Source organism: Strix uralensis, chromosome 17, assembly GCF_047716275.1.
Source record: "Strix uralensis isolate ZFMK-TIS-50842 chromosome 17, bStrUra1, whole genome shotgun sequence".
Taxonomy (NCBI): Eukaryota; Metazoa; Chordata; class Aves; order Strigiformes; family Strigidae; genus Strix; species Strix uralensis.
Window position 1 is genome coordinate 6,673,883 of NC_133988.1, and position 22,614 is coordinate 6,696,496.

General features: G+C 41.7%; 1 protein-coding gene and 1 long non-coding RNA gene across 2 annotated transcripts in view; one reads left to right on the forward strand and one right to left on the reverse strand.

Moving 5' to 3' along the window:
- BCR (BCR activator of RhoGEF and GTPase) overlaps nt 1-22,492 on the forward strand; it is a 102,629-nt gene extending 80,137 nt beyond the window's left edge. The window contains exons 15-23 of the mRNA XM_074887213.1: nt 1,170-1,267; nt 1,940-2,071; nt 9,662-9,721; nt 9,845-9,954; nt 10,787-10,926; nt 12,381-12,515; nt 13,120-13,225; nt 14,275-14,437; nt 15,163-22,492. Of these exons, the coding sequence (XP_074743314.1) occupies nt 1,170-1,267; nt 1,940-2,071; nt 9,662-9,721; nt 9,845-9,954; nt 10,787-10,926; nt 12,381-12,515; nt 13,120-13,225; nt 14,275-14,437; nt 15,163-15,252 (1,034 nt within the window). The 3' untranslated portion in view covers nt 15,253-22,492. The remainder of the gene's footprint in view (nt 1-1,169; nt 1,268-1,939; nt 2,072-9,661; nt 9,722-9,844; nt 9,955-10,786; nt 10,927-12,380; nt 12,516-13,119; nt 13,226-14,274; nt 14,438-15,162) is intronic.
- LOC141951238 (uncharacterized) lies at nt 3,840-6,287 on the reverse strand. Its single transcript, XR_012631301.1, has 2 exons — nt 5,785-6,287; nt 3,840-5,261 (listed from the first exon to the last, which is right to left on the reverse strand). It is a non-coding gene; the product is annotated as an uncharacterized LOC141951238 (long non-coding RNA).
- Nucleotides 22,493-22,614: the final 122 nt, after the last annotated feature.

A 22,614-nucleotide genomic window follows, 5' to 3' on the forward strand; every position in this document is an offset into this window, starting at 1 on the left:
GTTCTGTAATACACAGAGGTATTGATAGGGGTTAGATAATTCAGGGGCTGTGACAGCTCGGCGTGGACTGGTTTAGGATTGCAGCAGTTGGGGTGATGGTGAGGAGGAGAGGTGATTTGGGGAACTGGAAGTGAAATGGGGGCATTGGTGTAAATTTAGGGGAGTGCAATATTTTAATGCTACAGTTAACTCTCAGAAACATCAGGATCAAGCATGCAGCATTATTTTTTAGGCCTAGTCTGTTGGTGGTTTTTTTAAGCAGTGTTTGCTAATTACCAAACAGTTTTAGATACAAGTCAGCCCTTATCCTGAACTCTTTCAACTGTGTTTCATTTTGCAATGAAAGAATGGAAAGCATTCTCTGACATCCAGAATTACTGGTGTGAAGAAAGAGCTGTAAAAATTCAGGGGAGTGATCTGACAGAAGGATCAAAAAAGGTGAAAAAATAGTGAAGAGGACACCTCTTAGAAATAAACATGCTTTTCAATTGTTGATGAAGATAATCTAGGAAAAGCTGCAAAGCTTTCCTAGCCATGTGGCTGGGGAACCTGTTCTTATCTAAGCTGCGCATGCAGCCTCAGGAGGAAAGGAGTGGACTGGATGTCGGTGCTTTCTGTTAGCCTTCCCCCTGCTGAACCACTGACTTCACTTACAACATAACCTACAAACAGGGACAATGTCTACAGCTCATTACTAGCTCTTCAAAAACACCAGATACCACATAATTAAGCAATTTATGAAGATAATGAGTTTTTGATGGCTGGCTGCTACCCTACTCTCTGAGGGATGTTATACTGATGCTGTTCTCAGTGAAACCAGTTCTGATGTGTTGATGGGGGCCAATATCTACCTGGGGATGTTTCATTTCTCATTGGTGTACACCTTCTGCTCATTGAGGATTCATTTGGGAAATATTGGATATAGCATACACCTGATTCTTGGTAGAGGTGAAGGGCTTGTCTGTGCTGAGGTCATTTATACAGCTGTGTTGGTACTTCAGCTTCATAAAAGCAACTCTGCTGGCCCAGATGATGAGATTTGTGCTGGACAGTGTTACTGGTACTAATACAAAGAAGATGCAAATGAAGACACACCCAGGAAGTAATTAATGCAAGTTAGGAGATTCTAGAAATTTTTAAAAGTTTCTGTCCCTGTCTCCCCTGCTCAGATTTGTACTGCACATTAGAGGTGGATTCTTTCGGGTATTTTGTGAACAAGGCTAAAACTAGAGTTTACAGAGATACCACAGAGCCCAACTGGAATGAGGTAGGTTGGATTTTTCTTAATGGGACTTGTTCCATGTGCCAAATATCAATGCATGATGGGCAGAAAACCGCAAGTGGAAGAACTTGCTGCATCCTCAGCACTGCATATGCTGCCTCTCAGAAAACACTTTTATGCCAGGTTCATTTGGCTGTCAGGGCTTGCAGATTTTATCTGGAATTAGCTACAGTTAAACAAACATTTCAGTACAAATGAGTCTTGTCCACCATTTCATCATTTAAACAGATGCATGTTTGATTTTTTTTTTTTTAAAGACAAATGAAAGTATGTTGAAGAAGGAGGTGGATTTGTTTATTTGTTGTGAGGGGGAAGAATTAGCTATAGACATTTTGCCTGTTTACAGCCAACTCAAACCTGCTGGGGAGCAAAATTAAGTACAAGGAAGGTGGGCGAGTTTGTTTCTCCAAATGATGCTTTGCTGAAACTCAGTGGAACCTGACTAAGGAGTCAACCATCTTAGTCTCTGATTTGACCCCACCACATATACAAAATAGAATTTCAGTTTGTTTCTAGACCAGCTCGTTAGGGAGGAGGTTTTGATCAGTCCTTAAATGCTCCCTCCTGATGAGTTTTAAGGAGACTAGATTGATTATTAGGAGACTAGTGTCCTGCTGTGATGTATTCATTGCTCTTTCCTTTCCTGGTGCCCTGCAGGAGTTTGAGATTGAGCTGGAAGGCTCACAGACTCTGCGGATTCTGTGCTATGAAAAGTGCTACAACAAAACCAAGCTCACCAAAGAGGATGGAGAGAGCACAGATCGAATAATGGGGAAAGGACAAATCCAGGTAAGACTGTGCTTAACTCATTCCTGCCACCCTTACTGCAAAACATAACAGGACTTTTGAATCCTGAGTGCATCAGGGAGGTTTTTTTCTGCCTTCCGATTGTCTTAGCATTGGAGATTTTCCTCCAGATTATGGGGTATACCGTGTGATTCACAGGTGGGAAGTCAACAGCTTTTACCCCTCTTGCCTTGTCCCCTAAGCTTATTTCAGTACCCTTATGGAACAGATGCTTTTTCACGAAAATTTACATTTTGATCTCTGATTTGCCTGTTAACTTCAAAACTTCTCGCACAGTATATAGTAACTGCACTGTCACTGAGCCCTGGGCACTGTTGAGAATGCTCCATTTGTGACAAAAGATGAAGCAATGAATATACTATCTCCCCTCTGTAAATCATGTGGAAGAAATGCTACCTTCTGTACGTGCAGGAAGCTGATTGATGTGATAGCAAGGCCTTGGCTTATTGTCCTGATAACTGCCATGTCCAGAGCATAGTGTCCATGACAGCAGGCTGCCTCTGAGAGAGATTTCCAGCGCTGAGAATCAGCATGGGACACTTTGTCTATGTGGCAAATTTGTAATACAATAGGGGAGGTGATGAGATGATTGCAAACGGATGCTGCTCTCCGGGAGCTGCTGTGTGATAAAGTGTTAAAGCTCCATGCAGGAGAAATCAGGCCATCAGTGGAGGTCGACATGGAGAACATATGTTCCCCCTCTTCTTCCAGTTTGTTGCACTGTCTGTCCACGGCTTTAGGAGGGTGTTTAAATGCTTGCTCTGAGGACACATTCTTTGTACAGAGCAGAGACCCTGCCCAGATACCTTTTGCTTTCTGGCATGCTGAAAAATACCACCAATTCTCCTCCATTTACGTTTCACTCTTCATCACTCCATGGATGACAGCTTTCTCCAGCGTCTGAGTGATGGTCACACAGGCCAAGGCCATTTCTGGGATTTCAGAAACAGCTCTGACTGAGAGCACCTGCAGGATTGTATCTCACCTTTACTCTAGGAGGGTTCATTGTTTAAATGAGATTCATTAGGCCTGTTCCTTTCCCTCCCTCCTTGCAGCCCTGAGGCTGCCATACTGTTTTCAGGGAAAGCTTTTGTTGCCAAACAAAGAAAACTTGCGTACAAATCAATAAATGCTAGTACAGGGTGCCTCCTATGTATGTGTCTCAGGCTAACCAGAAATGTGTATGTCCCTTCTGCTAACAAAAGCTTATCTTCCGTGGAGTTGAGCAACTAAAAAAGAGCAAGTTTTCAGCCCTGAAATGCCCTGGAGATTTGTGTGCTTATAATGGAAAACCCTGAAATCACTGACCCTCTAAATTTTTCAAATATTTTACATAGAATAATTAAAAAATGAGTAAAATCTTTTAAATTTTTAACAACTGCTTTTCACCAGAGTGGGCATTTTTATACACAGTACTTATACATTCTGTTAAAACATTTTATACTTAATAAGTAAAAATACTCTTTGGTGATACTTGAATATTAATTGCATCTTGATTCTTTTAGAGAAATCTAAACAGTGGAAAGTGGAAAAAAAAAAGTTTTTGATGAATGTGCAAAAGTTGCATTCTATTCTATAATAAAAGACAAATGTGAAAGTTGTCTTGCTTGCAGTAAATCCCCCCTTGCAATTTGTAAAGACACTTGGTGAACTCTCAGAACATCCTCATAACTCTGTGATTTCTGTCCCATCACACAACTATTTAACACTAGGGAATAATGCAAAGAGAAGTCGTAAGAGTCTGGTAAGATTCTGGGTTGATAAGAATTATTAAGGGTTTTTATTTTGTTTTAGTTTTATTTTTAAAGCAAACACCATTTTTCAAATCATAATAATGCAACAACAAAATCAAATACAATCTGTGGCTGAAGGTTAGCTGTATTAATGCTGTCAGCATCTTTTCCAGTCACTGGTCTCATACTCATTTTCTTCCAGGATTTTCCCAGGTGCTTTTACATTAAATTTTGTTAACGTTACAGTTGCTAGCATATCTAGGGCTTTCTGCTTTGTTGTTGTTGTCATTGCATTGTCATTATTCAGCCAAAGTCTGCCTTGTGTAAAGGTAAAGTCTGTGAAGTTGGATGAGGTTTTTTTTCCTAAATTCCCTTTAGCTAAAAACTCTGGGAACATGAAGAGTCGTGTCTGCATCCTCCTGCTGATGAAAACAGGGAAATTTCTGTGTTGGCTAAATTGCAATGTATTGTTAAGCCATGTATTATTGTAAATCTGCAACTTCCCACTGCTGGGATTTTTGACTCACCAAATTCTCTGAGCTGCAGTGATAAAGACAATGCATCAAGGAGACGAGGACTGTTTTGGCTGTGAAATGTTTATTAAATCTCTCCGTTACATAATGGCACTGGAGGAAGGAAGACTGGAAATTGGTCCATGTGGTCAGAAGCTTCCAGGAATGGGCAGCAATTTTAATAGCTCCCATTGCTCATATTTTCTTTTCCTATGGAATATTTTATTTACCTCTTTTTATAGCTACAGGCAAGAGCTTCGTTGCTTGCCAACCTGCAAGTTTTATCCCCGAAAAATAAAACCACGAGGTTTTAATATGGGAGAACCTCCTGTAAATGTAGAAGTGAAGTCCTCATCAGACTTTCTGGGAATGGCAGCACTGGATGTGCAGTGTTTAACTAGCCAGCACGCATGGCTGGGGGCTTCTGTTACATCTTGGGCATGAGAAATACAGGGAGAAGGTGCCATTCCTGGGTACACTGTGAAACTGAAATTACTGGGGGATTTGGGGGAGGAAGAAATGGACATCGTCTTATAGGAGGAAACATGAGTCTCAGTTCAGTTGTAAGCATCAGCTCTTCTCATGTTGGACTCTCTATTTGTAATTTTTTTTTTCTTTCTGTTGTTACCTTCAGCACTTGCAAGGCTGGCCCTTCCACTCTTTGAATTTTGCACTTAATGTGTCAGGCACATCCATACGTTTTGAGTGTGGCAGCCTTTTGTTTGGTCCTGACACTTGCATCTAAGTGGGCACATATGTCAGCAAAGCTGGCCTCTGCCTTGGGAACAGACTGCATGAGTAAACTGATACTTCATCCTGTGATCTGTCTCCTCCAGTCGGTGCCTCCTAGAAATGCTGTTTCCTTTGTTGTTTTTTCTTCTGCATGATCAGCTCAGGCAAACCATTTCCTTCTCTCTCACAGCAGTGCTGGAAAATCAGGGAGGATATGACCTTAGATCAGTCATTCTGTGGTAGCAGTGCAACACCATTCCTCTGTTGCCATGCAAAACAATCACTCTTATCTGCTTAATTATCTGGGATGTCTCATAGCAGTGCACATGGCTATTTCAGACATCTAGGTTGTTTTCCATGTAAAACAGATTGTCACATGCTGTACCTCCCAAGTGTCAACTCAGAAAACCTTTTACACACTCAACTTCATTTAAACAGTTTGCTCATGCAGAACAGTATCCCAGCAATGAAAATAGGGTGGAAATGGAGAAGGCAATGGGTCATGTCTAAAGGGTGATGGTGGGAAAGATTAACATGTCAGTGGGGAGCTTTAAGAAGAATGGGGTTATGGCTGGACTGGGAGTTTTCAGCAGCAGTGAGACTCTGACAACATGTATGTCACATCAGTTACAATTAAAAATTGATGGAGTGTAAAGTTGCCAGGGAGATTTAATAAAGGGAGGAAGTAATGTGAATAAATAGCATAAAACACACTAACCTTAAGGTTGCCTCAGTCCTTGCTCCCAGGCATTTCATTTCTACCGATGCTTCTTTGGTTTTTTTCTCTTTCTGTATGTTTTCTCTTCTGGGGTAAAAGAATAATCACCAGGCTCTCTGTGGTGGTTTCCTAAGGCAGAGCAGACACACTCCCTAGTGCCTGGCTTGCATTTGCCATTGACCAGCATGCTCAGTTTGCCTTTCTCCCTGGTCCTCACCACTCTGTGTTCTGCGCACTCAGCTACACCCAACTGCTATACGCTAATTGTCTGTCTTAATTCAGCTAAGCTGCTACGAGGGCCAGAGATTTGCACTCAGAAATCCCTGTGGTGCTGAGCTGCTTTGGTTTTTTGTGTTTTGTGCAGGATAGACAGGCATTTGCTTGATTCATTAGTGAATTTGGGGATGTAGCTTGCCGCTGTAAGTGCCAAAGAACAGGCCACAAGGGGGCTGGAGGTGCTGGGGGAGTAAAGACAAACTGGTTTGTATTTTTCCTGTGCAGCATGGGCTTTTGGTGGGGACTGTGCACACAAGCCCGTGGGATACAGTCTTTGAGGGTTTTAGCACGTCTGTCCTATTTGCATAGGTCATGGAAACAACACAATTTTTCACTGTTTCAGTGGAGATGGGACAGGTCCTTTTGCCACTCAAACCAAGCAATTGTTTGAAGGAAATGTTTAGAGGTGCAGTACATTTCACTGTCAAATTAATGCAGAGGCAGCCATTTCACAGTGCCTCCCCCTGCTTGAGCTGGCAAAGCGAGCACTATGTGCTTGCTCGCTCAGAGCAGCCTCCTTTTGGCACGCTGTCTGTAGATTGCATTATTCTACTCAGTGTTCCTTCTTCCAGGTCACTGATCTCCAAACCAGACCAGAAGACAGCATGACCCCATTTGTCACAGGCCCTCTCTATGCTGGAGCATCACACCCGCGAACTCTCTTTGTCTTCAGTCTGTTTGTACCCTGTCTGCTCCAGCTGCCCTTCCCCGGTGCTGCTCTTGCTGGCCTTAGAAGGTCAGTCGTCTGTAGGGTGCAGGACTGAAAGCTTGCTCAAAGTCTAAATGACATTCTTAGCTTCCTGTTGACTCTTGTTATGTCTTACGGTGACTTTATCAGACTGTTAGACCTGATCTTCCTGTCTCAGTGTTGCTGAGAGCTTATTCAAGCTTTGCTCTTTTATTAGCTTTCATCATTTTGCTTTGTTATTTAAAAAGCACCGGGGGGGGGGGGGGATTTTTTGTTTTTAATTGCTGTTGTTATTGCCAGTGATTTATGCAGGGCTGGCTCTGGTCAGCCAGGCCCACTCCCTGGTCCTTGTTCTCCCTAACTGTCTCCTCAATACAAGCTGTTCTCCAGCAGGAGTCAAACAGCAGGTGGGGTGTGTGGGGGTCCCACCAGCCCTGCAACAGAGTCCAGAGGGAAGGGAGCACGAGGTGGCAGCAGGTACACTCGCAGTAGTTACCCAGCAAGGAAGAGTCTCTGCGAGCTCTCAGCTCCAGCACACTGCTTCTGCTAGTCCTTTGCAGCCATATGATATCCGTTCTTGAGACAGAGTAGGACTTTGGCTTGTACTTTTTATTAGCTATTTACTTGCTTTAATTTTGTACAGTGGTTATCACTGAGAGATAACCAGTAATACCTGTTAGCTTAAACAAACTGTAACTGGACCCTGCTGAACTCCTTTTTGGCAAATACTCAAAACCCTCTTTCCCCTTCAGTCTTAAGCAGCCTCTCCCTGCTATAAATAATACACTCTCAGTGACTCCATTCTAAGTGCATAAGGAAAACGGCTTCTGAGCTGGAGGATCAGCTGTGGCTGTGTCTATCAGCAGGGCCATTTTGGCAGCTTAACGAGATGACTATTTAGGCAGCTGGAGATAAAGCTTTCAGGAATACTAAGCATGGTTGCTCTTCGTAGGAAACCAGACACTTCAGAAATGGTTTCCTCTTGATTCTGGGAAAGAATGCAGTTGTTGAAAGAAACCAAACTTCCAGCACGGAAATTCAGGGAAGAACAACCTAGATTCTGGCCAGCTTGTAGGGACCTTGGCCAGCCACAGAGGCGGGGGCGGATCTGTTCCACCAGAGTTATAAGCAAACCCTGTTGGCAAGCAGTCTGTTATTTGGGTTTGCTGAAGCTCTGAAGCTAAGCACAGCTGCCCACTGGCCTCCTGGACCTTTGTGCAGTCCCAAAATGTGGGAGCTACTGGTTACTGACTATTCCTTACAAGGGGTCTTCAGGAATTTCTGCCAGAGTTGCACCTACAGGAACCGATCCAATTCGACGGGAAAGCATGTGTGTGCTGGCAGCGTCCCGCTGTGGGCTCACGTCCGTAACAAAGTGCGCAGAGATAAGGTTGGCCTGACTTGCTTGTCTGTTGCTTCTTGGGGTCTCTGCAGTGTGAGCAAACAGGGAGAAATTTTTCTCTCTGCTGGTTGTCTTTTTTGGGGAGGGGGAAGGGTGTAGGGGGACTTGTCTCAGTAGCTGTCAGCAGTATTGGGCTAGTTTGTTGATGATTTGAGAGCGCGAGCATGACTGCATTTGAACTCTCCCAGGATGTACTGCAGCTGCCGTTGTTTCAACATTTACCTCTGCCTGTCAGAGAACTCTGCTTTTGCATGGAGCTCTGTGAGAGGGAGGAGCTGTGCTGCAGAAAGAGCTCTAGTTACTGAGTGTCTTTTTGTTTGCTGACAAGAGTAAACTCAAAACACAGGGTCTAGTGCAGTTGCCTCCTTCCGGTCTTACTGTGTCTCTGTTGAAGAGCCAAGTGTTACAAAGCCATCGCGGGAGGCACGGAAGTCTGCTTCCTTTGGCTGGTTCTGATTGCTGATACAAGTCCCCATGCAGACAGCTCTTTTCTCTTTTGCCAGTCTAGCTTGAGCAGAGTGCTGTTCTCCAGACGTTCAGATGCGTTTGGACTCTCCCAGGCAGTATTGGCATTGCTGGGGGATGTTTGAGTACTTGAGTCAGCTGCTCCCCAGCCTCACAACTGCCCACTCAAAGCAAAGCTGAAAATGGGAGATCAGGGCTTTGCTTCAGGACTTGTTTCTGCTTAATGAATTCTTGCAGTAGCGGGGCCAGGTGTTCTTCCTGCCGCCATGCTTAAGTTGAAAGGAAAAGGAATAGGCAGGTTGAAGTGGAAGGACTTTCCATGATTTCTGGGCTGATTTTCTCCATTTCTCCTCCGTCAGATTGTGAGAGGGGTTTGGTTTGTTTAAAATTACTTGTGTCTCTGTGGATCACTTCATATTTCTCTTCCTTGATGTCACTGTTAGGGTCATTATGTCTTTTTTTCTTCAGTGGAACGTAGTCCTTCCTGGAAGCTATTAGCTTCGTAGCCAAGAGCTATGAAGTTCTTCAGCCTGGCTTCTTATTTCAGTGCAGTAATTTCACACTCATCCAACCTCACCTGTCTCTAGAAAACTGCAGAAGGAGACAGTTTCCTCTATTTCAAATAAGTTATTTCAGAAATTTCTCCTCCCCTTTTCTGACTCCTAGCCATATGGAATGGGACAAATTTGGCTGTTAACGTGCCTATTGTGCCTCAGCAATGAATGTAGTCTGTCGTCCTATGAAAGCTGAGGTTATTGGGTTTCAAACATTGATTTTGCTCACTGAGGTTGCCTTTGTTGGTGAGCAGACACTGCACCCACGTTGCTGTATTTTCCATGTGTGTGAGTCCTCATTGGCCCTGCTTAGAGAACTGCACAATATCTGAGTGTGCCATTACCTGAAACCTGGGAAACCTTGGAATGTGTGTTTTCCTGTGGAAAAGAAATAGCATGCTGAAAGTGGTAGTGCTGTGCCCACTTGCAGAAGCCTTTCAGGATAGCTGATTTCTCTGTTTCTAGCTCATGAGTAACTTCCATGTTTTTCAGCTGGACCCACAGGCATTGCAGGACAAAGATTGGCAACGCACAGTCATCTCAATGAATGGAGTAAGTATGGAAAACAGAAGTTAGCACTGCTTCTGTACCTCTTACGTGCTTTATTTCTTTGCTCTTCATTGCAGCATAGAAAAGAAAATGTTTGAAAGGTAACAGCTGTTCTCTTCTATTCAGGTTGAAGTGAAGCTGTCGGTGAAGTTTACCAGTCGGGAGTTTAGCCTGAAAAGGATGCCATCCCGGAAACAGACTGGGGTGTTCGGGGTCAAGATCGCTATTGTCACCAAGTGAGCTGATGGGTCACATTTCTCTCTGTTTTGGTTTTTTTTTTTTTTTTTTTTGGAAAGTGAACTGGCCCGTGGGTTGCACCCACTGCGGGATTTGTCAGTCCAGTCTGCCCCACTCGGGTAGTAGTGTAGATGGCTGTGGCTGCAGAAAGGAGATGCTGTAAATTCTCTGAGCTGCTTTTTTTTTTCAGGGGTAAAAACCAGTGTGCACACAGGCTTTGAAACCCAGGGTGTTTACTTCCCTGAGTTCCAGAAATACCCCTTGCTCCTTTTCTCTGTAGTTAGCTGACTGGGTCACAGATTTCCATAGCCAATGAACAGTGACGTTTCCTTTCCATAATCGGAAATGTTCAAGTTCTTTGGATCCTGTTGTATTATTTTAACCCCTGATCTTTTGTCATGAATCGTTTGCCAGAAGAAACCTGTTTGTTCTGTTATAGAGTTTGGGAAGTGTGGGACTTCCTCCCTATGGAACTGCATTAACTGGAAAGCAACAGCGTTGCTATGTATCCGAGGTCTGTTTGGGAATCCTCTGGTTACCTGTGTGGAGTCACAGACTTTCAGGGCACTGGGATCCAGCCAGAAGCTCAAGTGCTCAGGGCAGCTGCAGAACAGCCAGAGCCAGGCTGAGACAGTCAGAGAACCCTCTCCAGTTTTAAATGGAGTGTTTCAGCTCAGTCTGGATTGCCAGCTCAGACTCTCTCCCACCCCATTTTCTAGATGAGTTTTGCACAGCAAAACATTGGGGTGATTTTAGCCAGCCCTAGCTGGCTGGGGTAATGACCATGGAGAGGGTGGGCTGTACTGAACTCTTCTGTCTGGCTTTCTTAAGGAGAGAGAGATCGAAGGTGCCTTACATAGTGCGCCAGTGTGTGGAGGAGATAGAGCGGCGTGGAATGGAGGAGGTGGGCATCTACCGTGTCTCTGGGGTTGCAACCGATATCCAGGCTTTGAAAGCTGCCTTTGATGTCAGTAAGTATTTGTGTCTGATCTTTTCCTTTGCACTGTGAGAACTTGCACCCCGGTCAGGTGGCTATGCTGTTTTTAAACTTCTGTTCCCCAAGAAGCATTAAGAGGTAGAAATTCTTACACAAGAGTAATTTTAACCCTGGCTTCATATTTTATTAATATTCTTCAGCTACAGATATAACCCAAGATGGGATGGATCCTTACACTAAATAATGCATTTGTTGTTCTTCCCAGCACACATGAAATGGTGGGTTTGCCTCCCTTCCCAAATCTTTGTAAATGGCAGACGCCTTCCTCGGGGGAAGCGGCAGCAATCGGAAGGTGTAATTTCCTCACAGTTGTGAGGTCTTCAAATTAATAGAAGTCCCTGAAATTAAGACTGCTTTGTGAAAGGAAGACAGCAAAAACAATGCTCTAAGGTTTACTAGGAAGGCTGTTTACAAAACTGAAGTTGGGTGGTCAGGGCTCCTGAGTTCTCTTCTTAACTCTGCCTAGATTGGTGTGTGCAGATTGTAAAATTAGATAATTTTGACCAACCTTTGTAAAGCTTTCTTTGATCTTGAGCAGAAAAGGGCTCCTTACTGGTGCTGCATTTAAAAGAAGGGCATGTATGTCTCAAAAGGCATCCAAGATCAGGCAGATGAAACACCTCCAAGCTGCTGAGGTGCAAAAAGTCAAATTCTGTCCTACTTCCAGCCTCCACATGATGGTCCAAGGACCGCTCAAACCAGACCCTTTTGATGCAAGCAGTCATGAGGCCTGTGCCGGTTGCCCAAATTCACCCTCCCTGCACTTTTTCTTCACTTATTTTGTGAAAGTTCTTCCTTCTTGTATTTTCTTTTCAATCCCTCTAAGCTACCAAATCTTCACTAGTGCAAGTAAGGGTGTTTCACTTTTTTCATTTATAATAAATGCTGTTTTACACTAAGCTTCATGAAACCAGCACAGGCTCTGCTGGTTGGTCTGTTTGTTTTAGGGAAAGGGGGTGGTTTTGTTGTTCTTAATAGTAACAAAACTGAAATATGAGCCCTGAATTGCCTGTGTACTTTAGCTACACTCAGTGGGGAGTTAGACAGCCTCGGAGTCTCTTATTCTAAGCTGTTAGAGGCAGGGAATTGGAATAACAACAGTTGTCGCTAACAAAAGTTGAAATGCATATAAATACAGTCAAGCAGGGCTTGTGCCAGATCAGGCCGCAGTCGCTGGCACAGCATAACTAACCCTGGGTAGTGTGAGGTTCCCTCAACTTGATTTAAAGCTATAAACTCTTTGCAGTCATTTGTGCAGCACCTCTCGGTTGTCAGAAGGTAGCTCATTTCATCTGGAGAAATGTAAACAGGAAAACTCTCAGCTATTTGGGCAAAGACAAAGGATAAACAAAGAGACCCAAGGCAAGAAAAAGAACGGATGCAAGGCCAGCAGCTTCGTTACCCTGCTTCCCCTCTTCTCTCTTTCAGATAACAAAGACGTGTCAGTGATGATGAGCGAGATGGATGTTAATGCCATTGCAGGCACCTTGAAACTGTACTTCCGGGAACTGCCTGAACCCCTCTTCACAGACGAACTGTACCCCAACTTTGCTGAGGGCATTGGTAAGTAGTAGCAGAAATAACCCTTGGTAACCCAAACTCTTCCGTAGGAGGCTGCTCCTAAAGCAATACAAAACACATATTTACAGTGTTGGACACAAGCCTGGAGCAGGCTGTTAGGGAAGTGAAATGGAGCTCAGAAACGAGCATTGGAATGCCGACATCTTCCTATGCACTTGAATATGGGCAATTGCTGTGCTTTTTTTGTAAGCTGACAATGTCCAGGTTTCTGAAGGGTAGGTAAAGAATGGAATGCCAGCCTTCTGGTTGAGGCTGTGCGTGCTGTTTGGCCCATTCGGCCTTGCGGGGACGCCCTCTTGGCGGGGGGCGGGTATACCTCGTCCTGTCTTGATGTAGGGGAGAACCATCATAACGGTTGAAAATCTGAAAGCCCTTGAACTGCTTGAGAGAAAAGGATCCTCTATGTGTCTATGACATAAAGGAAAGAGGTCCTGTGGGGTATTGATGTGCAGCTCTGACCTTCCAGCCTGTGGTGGAATTACAGTCCGTTCGGGACCATCCATGTTTGTTCTTCTGGGAAATTATGCAGTCAGTCAAATTCTTGTTCACTGCCTATGGTGAAGTTTTGTTATTTTCTGTCTTGTAGCACTTTCAGATCCTGTTGCAAAGGAAAGCTGTATGTTGAATCTATTGTTATCGCTTCCAGAACCCAACCTTGTGACATTCCTTTTCCTTCTGGACCATTTAAAAAGGTAACATGTGGATCCTTTAGACACCTATTTAACGTGTAAAGCATCATTATTTGAAAAGGGGAGCCTTTTCCTTGAATTTGTGCTGAATCATGCAAATGAAGAAGCATTTGCTGATTTGCTGTGAATGCTCATCAGACAACTATTGTCTTATACTCAGTTAGTGAGGCACTAAATCCTGAATCTATTTCCACTCATAGTCAGGATTAGAAGTGGAGGAAAGGGCTAACAAAAGTCTTGGGGCTTATCTAGTGCAAATGCAAATTCCTGGTGCAATATCACTGCAAAACTGCACCTGCATCTGGAGACAAAGATTGGGAAAGGTTTTAGTATAAATTGTGAAGCTTTGGCCATGTTTAAGGACTTGTGAGCCCTGTCTCAAAAGGTGTTTGCAATCTAACATAATGTATTTTTTAAAATTGCAGCTTTGTACTTCTGCTAACTGGAGTTGTCAACTCCTTGCTTCGGCTAGTCTTTCTGATCTTGTCTATGGCTTTGTAATACGGTTGTAACTGTGAAGGAGTATTTCCATGTGTTTGATAGTAATGCAAAACGCTTGCTTAACACATGCACAATGTGTTAATTTACATATGTGTTTTGTACATACCAGAGGCTGTCACTGGAGAGATGAAAAATAATCTTGTGACTGAGGTTCTGGATTAAAATCCAGGAAATCTGGGTTTTACATGTGTTTCTGCTGCAGACTGTTCTGCCGTTGGGTAAATTTTTTAACCTTTGTGCCACAGTTTCTCATTCATAAAGCTGGGATGAAAAAGATTACTTTATTCCTGTCCCACTTCTGCCTGGCCAGACAGTAGGCAGGAGTTCCTCTTCCAAGTTTAAATCATGTCTGTAGAGTCCCTGGAGACTGTGGTTGTGTCAGATCAAGGTATTTGCTTATATATAAAGTTCCTTTAGGCACATACGGAGAGTGGTTGATTGAATGTATCTAAAACTTTTTACAAAAGGAATAAATAAGGTTTCTGATTTAAGGACACTTCCAAACTCAGGTATTTACAAATATCTGCCTTGTTCATTGTTTCTTCTGCCAGGGTTGCTGAGAGGGAAAGCGTTAACAAGATGTCCCTGCATAATCTTGCAACTGTCTTTGGACCAACACTGCTCAGACCTTCAGAGAAGGACAGTAAAATCCCTGCTAACCCAACGCAGCCTATCACAATGACTGATAGCTGGTCGCTAGAAGTCATGTCCCAGGTAAAATCCTGTGAAGGCAGTATCTGGGAACTGGCAGTCCTCTAGCACGGCCTGGTTCCGCCATCCCTCTGTGTTTTCATGACAGGATTTTAAACAACTTTCACCCTTACACAGACATTTTAGACTGTTTATAGAACTGCATTTCTTCAGGCAGTTCAGTTTGCATCTGTACTAATACAGCTTCTCATGAAAAAACGTCAGTTATGTGCACATCCTGTATCTTTCCTCTTTGTGCACAGTAAGATTTTTCTGAGAGCTGTCTCGCAGCGCCATACTGCTAGCCTGGGATAAAAGGACCATCAGTGTTTATCTGCGATGCTCAACACTTAAACCACCCTCACTAATGCATAACAAAATTCTTTGCTAAATTCAGATTCCTTTGGCACTGCTGCCTTTTGAAGCGATGCAGACAATTCAAACATACAGGCTGTGTTAGAAGCTGTTTTGTACGTTTTTGATTGAGGAATGGCAAATTATAGGTCAGATTTTTTCAGTGCAGTGGAACACCAACACCACTGTTATACCCTGGAAGCTGAAAAGAGTGTCTCTGAAGCACTCCAAGATTTAATATGCCTGCTGATATTATACTCTGTATTAAAACAAATATGTAACTGCAAGATGTTCCTGTGGAGAGCTGTGGGCCTGTCTGCCAACACTCAAATAGCCAGGATGAGGAGGAGTTAACAGGGTGTTATTATTACCTCTTTCTTTCTTTCTCTTTCCAGGTTCAAGTTCTTCTGTACTTCCTGCAGCTAGAGACTATCCCTACCCCAGACAGCAAGAGGCAAAGCATTCTCTTTTCCACAGAGGTGTAGGTGCCTGGGATACCAACAGGACACAATAAAACTGCTCTTGGCATAAATCTGCCACACCTGAGAACAAGACGACTGGTGTTTCTTCAGACATTGCTGGCCTGTCCCTGTCCTGGGGAGTTATGGCCCTCAGTGCTTCTGCTGTTTGTTAACCAGAGACAAGCTGAGGAGAAAAATCTCTACTCTTGATTGGTAGGACCAGAACTGAACTGGAGATGGAGCTCTGCAGAATCTCCACTAGAAGGAGCAATAGACACTTGAACAAATGCACCACAGAGTGTGGCTATTATTCTTGTTGGGAATGTGACAGAAGGTATTCCTCATTTTATGGATTTAATTTATCATAAAGGAACTTCAAGATTTCTACTGGACCACTTGATAGGATACCCCTTTTTGGGTGAGGGGGAGTTAAAGGATATATCACAACTGTGTCTTTAATAACTGCTGTTTTTAAAGTACTGTTCTAGGCCACAAAACTAGCATTGCTTTGCAAGAGGAGAAGGGAAGGGTCTGGGATCTAAGATTTCCTCCTCAGAAATTCAAGTCTTGATTTGAACAGGGTTCTAAAGAAATGAAACAGTTTTGCGTACAACTAGAACTGTTGGTTTGTTTGGGGGTTGGTTTTGTTGGGTTTTTTTTCCTCATCCACCCTTTCCCTTGCAAATGTTTATACAGCTCTAGGGAAGGAGAGGCCCTGCTCTTGCCTATGCTCCACTTCCGATGGGTTTTTTTGGGTTAAGGGAGCCAGACCCAGTGATGTTACACTATAGATAAATAACAGCAAATTAAGGAGAGGCAGGGAGGATTAGCCAGTGATTCTGTTGTTTGCATATAAAAAGCAGGGCCAATATTATCCAGGCAGGATTGCTAAATTCCTTAGACCCCACCAAACTTAATGAAAATTAATTGGGAAGACTGTTAATTCCCAACACTCCAAAGAAAAGACATTATCACTGCAAAAATAATTAAAGCATTTGTGGACAAAAAAAAAAAAAATCAATGGCTGTCAGTTTGGCTGGTGGCTTACTCCAAACTTTTATCAAAACATCTTTTTTTTTTGATACTTGAATTTTTGGAGGCTTTGTACGTTGCTTCTACCAGAGTCTTTTTCTGATAGACACAAATACTTGGATAAAATGTATCAGAATGTACTTTATGGACAATCTAGCAAGTAGCATGCATTGTGTATTCTCCAGAAATTCCAACCCTGTTTTAAATAAGAGCAGTGAAGAAATGGCTCTGGAACTACATACAGCAGTACAAAAGGTCTTGCCAAGTACCACCTTGGTGTTTCCCTGCCTCAGCCAGTTAAAGCCCCGGGGGCTACGCAGGCATAAAGGGGAGCAGGATTTGTCTAGGGAATTGAACACAATCTCACTGCTGGTATCCAGAGCGCAGTAGGCTGGCTGTGGAGCAGTTGTGCCAAATACCTTGGGGGGGTGGGAGCGATTCCATTTTTCATAAACTACTCCAGCCCCCTTTACTTCCTACCCAGGTATGCAGCATCCATTTAGTGGCATCCGTCCATCATCATCCTGGTGAGAAGAAAAGTACAGCTTGTAGACAAGGGAAGGAATCAGCATGAGAAGGGGAGGGAGGGACAGATTTTGAAAGATTGGTAGATTGTCAACATCATTTTAGGGAAAATATGACAAAGAAAGCAACCCCTGTTATGCTGAATTTCATATTTTCTGATGGGTGATCTGCGACCTCTCAATTAAAAAAAAAAAAAAAAAACCACAAAAACGAAAAACAAAGGAGTCTTTCAAACAAATGGAAAGAAAAAATTAAAGGGAAATGATTTTGTAGTCACTGTAATTGACTGCTGCATAATATTAGAAATTATTGTACTGTGAAGTTGCAAATTCAAAAAGGAACAAATATAAATTTCGATTTTGTGAGTATATCAATATTTTGCATGCTTTGTAAGGATTCTTATAGGAATTTAATATTGCTTAGTATCCCTCCCTCCTTAGGTCTGGGAGCAAACCTCTTTGTAATGTAACGTACAACTAGAAATTCCTTCTCTCTTGTATGTATTTCCACTACATTCCAACTTCTGAACCCGTAAAACAGAAAAACTGTTTATAGTAGGAGGTGCTTTTTTGGGGGAGGGAGGGAATGAAGGCAAGGAAACTTGAAAGCTTAAGATTTTGATTTTTTTTTTTTTTTAATTTTATTTTTTGCCTTTTTGAAGGTAAAAATTAGTCACAATCCTGAAGAACATTGACTTAAGGAAAGTCATGCAGAGCAGTAAACCACACTCTCTGGTTTTGTTTTTATGTACTTGTTCTCATTTTTACATAGCAGTTCTATAGCAATCCTTTTACTGCAAGCTGCACACCAACCCATTCCAAGCTGTTGTCTGATGTATCTGAGGCAGTAGCGCTGCTGATTTAAAAGGAAAAACCCAACCAAACTACACCAGGTGGTTGGGTAACAGCCTTTTCCTTTTGGTGTTTGGAATCTGTGGCTGCTCTTTGCAGTGTTGAAACTGGAAAGCAATACCATAATGACTGTGCCAATTTACTTTTGCCCAACTTTTTTATTTTTATTTATATAGGAAGTTGATTTTAATATTAAAGTACTGATCTATAGTATGTAACCATGAGAAAATTGCTTTTGCTTTGGTTACTGTTACAGGTGGTTGCTTTTAGTCTCTCATTACAATGCTCAGTTCTAATGTAACATTATCTAACATGCAGGCATGTGGATCAGGGAAAAAAAGTTAATTTAACTTAACCCATTAATTATTTCTGTTAAGTATGAATATGTTTTTCCCAAAGCTGGTAATTTTGGGCTGGAAAAGATATGCTGATGATGAAATCATGGACTCATTTGAAATATGAGAACTGATTTCTTGAATTTCATTTAATTTTGCAATTAAGTTTTTTCAAATAGTCTTATGTTTTCAGAAATTAAGTATTTCCAAAAGGCTTTTATGTTCTTTTCCCAGGGAGGTTGGTTGGTTTTGGTTTTTTTTTACTTTGTTATTTTTTAATAAGCCTTATCTTACTTTAAAAGGGAATTGCAAAACCTGGCTTTAGAGAAGGCCTTCTGATTTCTACTCTTACGTATTCCCTTGCGAGTTCTGTCAGAAAACCTAACTCTTCCATTTTCTATATCAAAAAGGTACAATATAAGAGCAAACTAGCAAAAAAATACCCTTTACATGTGCACTGGGAGTTTATGCTCTTTCAGTTTCTAGTGTATTGGAGAGACCTTTCTAAAAACGTAGCTTTCAGTAACAGGAATCTGAAACGTTAATATTTTCAACTAAAGAAATTCAGGTGTTTAGGATAGTTTGTGTATCTCCAGTTTAAAGAGAGGAATAAGCATCAGTTTCTTGGCATTTACAAATTATTTTAAAATTCTCATGAATTTTTTTAATGCTGAAGAGGTTTTTAAGTAAAATCTTAAAAAGTTAAGTAATGCAAACTATGGGAAAAGTTTTCAAAGATGCTCAAGAAATAACAGTTACTAGATCAGTTTCAGCTTTGTGTTTGTGTGTGCTTTGTATGGGAGGGGAGTGTTTGAAACCAAATTGAAACACATCCATTAAAATGCTGCTGGTGTTCTTTATTCTTGCACAATTTTTAACAAGTTGAGGTAGTAGCTAAGCTATTTCAAGCTGTATTTTAATGCTGCTATTTTTCAATGTATCAGCTAAGGGCAAAATAGAGCAGTGTGGTGACTATGATTTGCTGATGCCCACTGCCTGCCTTGATTCTGACCTTCAGTTGCTAGGACAAGGCAATCAGCATGCACCCTACGGAGCAAAACTGCAACTTCTTTGTTGGCCACGAGGTGGTGGAACCACAGAGTATGTTTATGGGAGATGCAGTATTTTTACAGTTTATTCATTTTACGTGTTTAAAAATCTGTTTTACGGTTGTTTATGTTAGTTTTCTATGAGTTTATTTAAACCAATGTACTGTTCTTTAAAGTATACATATGGATCTCCAAATCTGTCTGTCACCCTTGTAACACTGGAAGGCATCACAATGTGTTCATTTATCTTAACGTGCCATTCTTTCAAGTATGTATAAAATGTAAATTGACCAACATGGCTTTTAAAAGTGTTTAAAATCTGATGGCAAAAAAACAACCCTCTCTGATTCCTCACTGGTTAATCCTTTTGTTTCAGTGCTTGGTCATCTACTGGGATAACATTATCAGATGTGGCATTCTTATTATGGAAATTTTAGTAAGAAATGGGAAATGTTTTAAGAAAAAGACCTAGCAGGAGACGAGTACATTCATGCTAAATGTAAGGGATTTGCTTCTGTTCCTTGAAGAAGAAAAATCTGAAAAGGCAATTCCTAAGTAGATATGATCAAATTAATCAAATTCTTGGTGTAGTTAGTCACTTGTTTATGCCCTCTTAAATTTGTAGTCTAGGTATGTTTTTCTTTGTAAACTTTGCCAACATTGTCATAGTACTGTTATCAGAAAAATAAATCTGATAACATCCACTTCCTTTAACTGAGGGCACGTGCAACTGAGATACTGGAGCCTTAGACTAGTATTAGCAATTCTCCATTCTGAACTAGAATGAAATGAATGTTCATGTGTGTTCTATGAATTTTCTGATTGAATAGAATTCAATACATGGATTGCCCTCAGAATCAACAGAAGCTCTAAAGGAAGCACTTACAGTTAATGATTACTCCTTAATGAGGTTTTACAGAATAAAGGTAACACAAATAGAAAAGAGAAGCATAATTAGGCATCACTCAGATCACATCATGTGGAAGTAGAAAGAAGTTCTCATTTCACATTACAGAAGGTGGCTTATGCCCTAGATAACTGTAAGTAAAGATTGTCTTGCCAGTAAATAAACATTAATATGGGAACGCCAGGAATTTAGCTTCTGTAGCCTCCCAGTTCTGATGTGCTGCAACCCCTTTCTTGCCACTGAAAATTCACAGTTCAGTGCTAAGAAAGCAAGGCTTAGCGCTTGCTCTCTTTCCCCACTGTTGTGGCAATAGATCAGGAGGAGCAATAGAGTCCATATATTACTGTAGGTGAAACACCACCGCAAAGAAGGGAAAAGTGAATTGAACCAGAAAGTTAAACTATTTTTTAAGCTGAAAGTCTGTTTCTAGGCTGCAAGGATAAAATGTTACAACATGCTGTAACGACAAAATGGTTGAAGTAGTAGGACCAAAGCAAACCTGAGTGCATGTAATCTTGATTCTCCTCCTCCTATGACCATATCACTAGATTTAGGCCTTCCAGGTCAAGCAAATACATAAATGCTATTGCCAAGAATTAGAAAATTATTAAATGACCTAGTTTTCCTCCTCTGTTGATTCTCTTTGTGTTACCATCTCATAGTGCAATTGCTGGAGACCGTTGTAAAAAAACATGCAGGTGAACCATGTGAATACTGTCCATTTATTTCCTACTGTCATGTTTCACCTTGCTGTAGGAAAGCCCCCTCCTTTTCCAACAGAAACCACATCATTCTGCACTGTAGAAACGACCCCACCAGGAGGTTCAGTTTGTAGCACAGCTATCCCTGGAGATAAATAAAATATTTCCAGTCTGGAAATGGTTGCAATCCTGGTGCAGAATGGGCCAGGTACTGCTAAAGCTCTGGGCTCATGTAGGCCTGGTTAGCAAGTTCAGTAAGATGCTATTATTTACACCTGTTCAAGCATATTTGGGAATTAATATGATTAGAGAGTCCCCAAGCCTAGCAGAACTGTTTGCTCTACTGCTTTGTCTTAATCACAGTCATGTTCAAATCCTATTGTCAAAATGGTTCATCAGAATGGGGAAAACTTTTTTATTTTCCACTAGAGCTTTCGTTTGTGTAACTGTTGCAGTCTTTTTCCCTGGTAGTGAGATGTTCTGAGAACCCAAGACGTCCTACAGATGAGCCATTTCTCTAATCTGCAGAATGATTTCTATGCCAAGGCCACGTTACATCCCTGTGGATGTACGAAGGGCAGGCTTGTGTACAAACCAGCTTCCTGCCTGGAAGGAGAATGTGGCAGCGTTCTGCAGATGACCCAACCCAAGGATCACAGGGTGGAGCCCACCAGTGAGCAGCTGGCCTTGGGCCTTGGGTGCTCACATTGCCCCTGGGGCAGTCTGAGTGAGGCCCAGAAGGCAGTTAGGGGAAAAGCCTCATCCAGATCCTTCTTACTGTGCCTAATTGAATGATCAAATGCCAATCTGCATAGAGTAGCTCAAATTTCCTCCATTTTAGTCCCATTTTGGGAGAAATTGGGACTACACTAACTCTAGGTGTTACACAAATAGCTGAAAACTGATCCGTATCTGCCACCTACTATATTTGACATAGTTTTTCATCTAAAAGCCCCCACAGCAAAAGGACATTTCTTCACAACAGCATCTTCTAATCCCTTCTTTACTGCTTCTGACAGCCTAAGAGAAATCTTGTTTTGGGCTTCACAGTGACGTATGAAAACTTGTGAAGGCACTCAGTAAGGGTAATGTGTTTGGAATTCTGGATAAAACTTACCTATGCAGGGACGATTGCGGAGATGGGATATCAGTACTAACCAAGGCAGCAGAAAGAGGGTTAAGAAATTGTTGTGTTGGATGACTGAGAAGCACCACAATGAAATGGTGAATTTAAACATGGACACTCTGAAATGTTGTCCTTTCTGTGTCTGTCCAGCAAATAAAATAAAACTAAGCCTTCTCTTGCCTATGTAAGTTGTGCAGTTTGTTCTTATCTCTAGTATTACAAGTTTTTATAATCCATGAAGAATTCCAAGGAAAGAAGTTAAGACTATTTATTTAAATATAAATATAATTAAATTATATAATTAGTGCTAAATTATCGTGTAGAAGACAAACAACTTATTGTTTGGATAATTTTGGGTTTCATCAGAGTTAATATTGTTGGCATTGTTTTAACACTACCATATTAGGAAGTTGTTTTTTGTCATTTTATACTGCTGTTGCTAGTGCTTCAGTAGCTTATAGTGCTCTCTTTTTCAAAAAGAAAACCTAATCCTAATAGTTTAATATTGAAAGGTGTTGAAACTGTACTGCTAAACATCTCTCAGTTTAGGCCTAAAGAGAGGGAAAAAGGAAAGGGGAAAAAAAGGGAGGAAAAACCTGTCATTCTGGATATTTTTTTTTGATTTTCTGAGAAAAGTGGTATGCAAAAGGGATCCAAAAACTGTATGTGGAGGGAAAAAAAGGCATCTGTAGCCTTTCTTTGTACACAATGTTAAATAAAATCTCCTGTATCTATGTTTGTCAGGTTCTTTTAGTCTTATTTAACTAAAAACTGGGCCTACATTAAACTGAATGTGTGAATGCATTCAACAGAATTTGCTAGAGGTATGGAATTTAACACTGGTGTTTCAAAATAAAAGC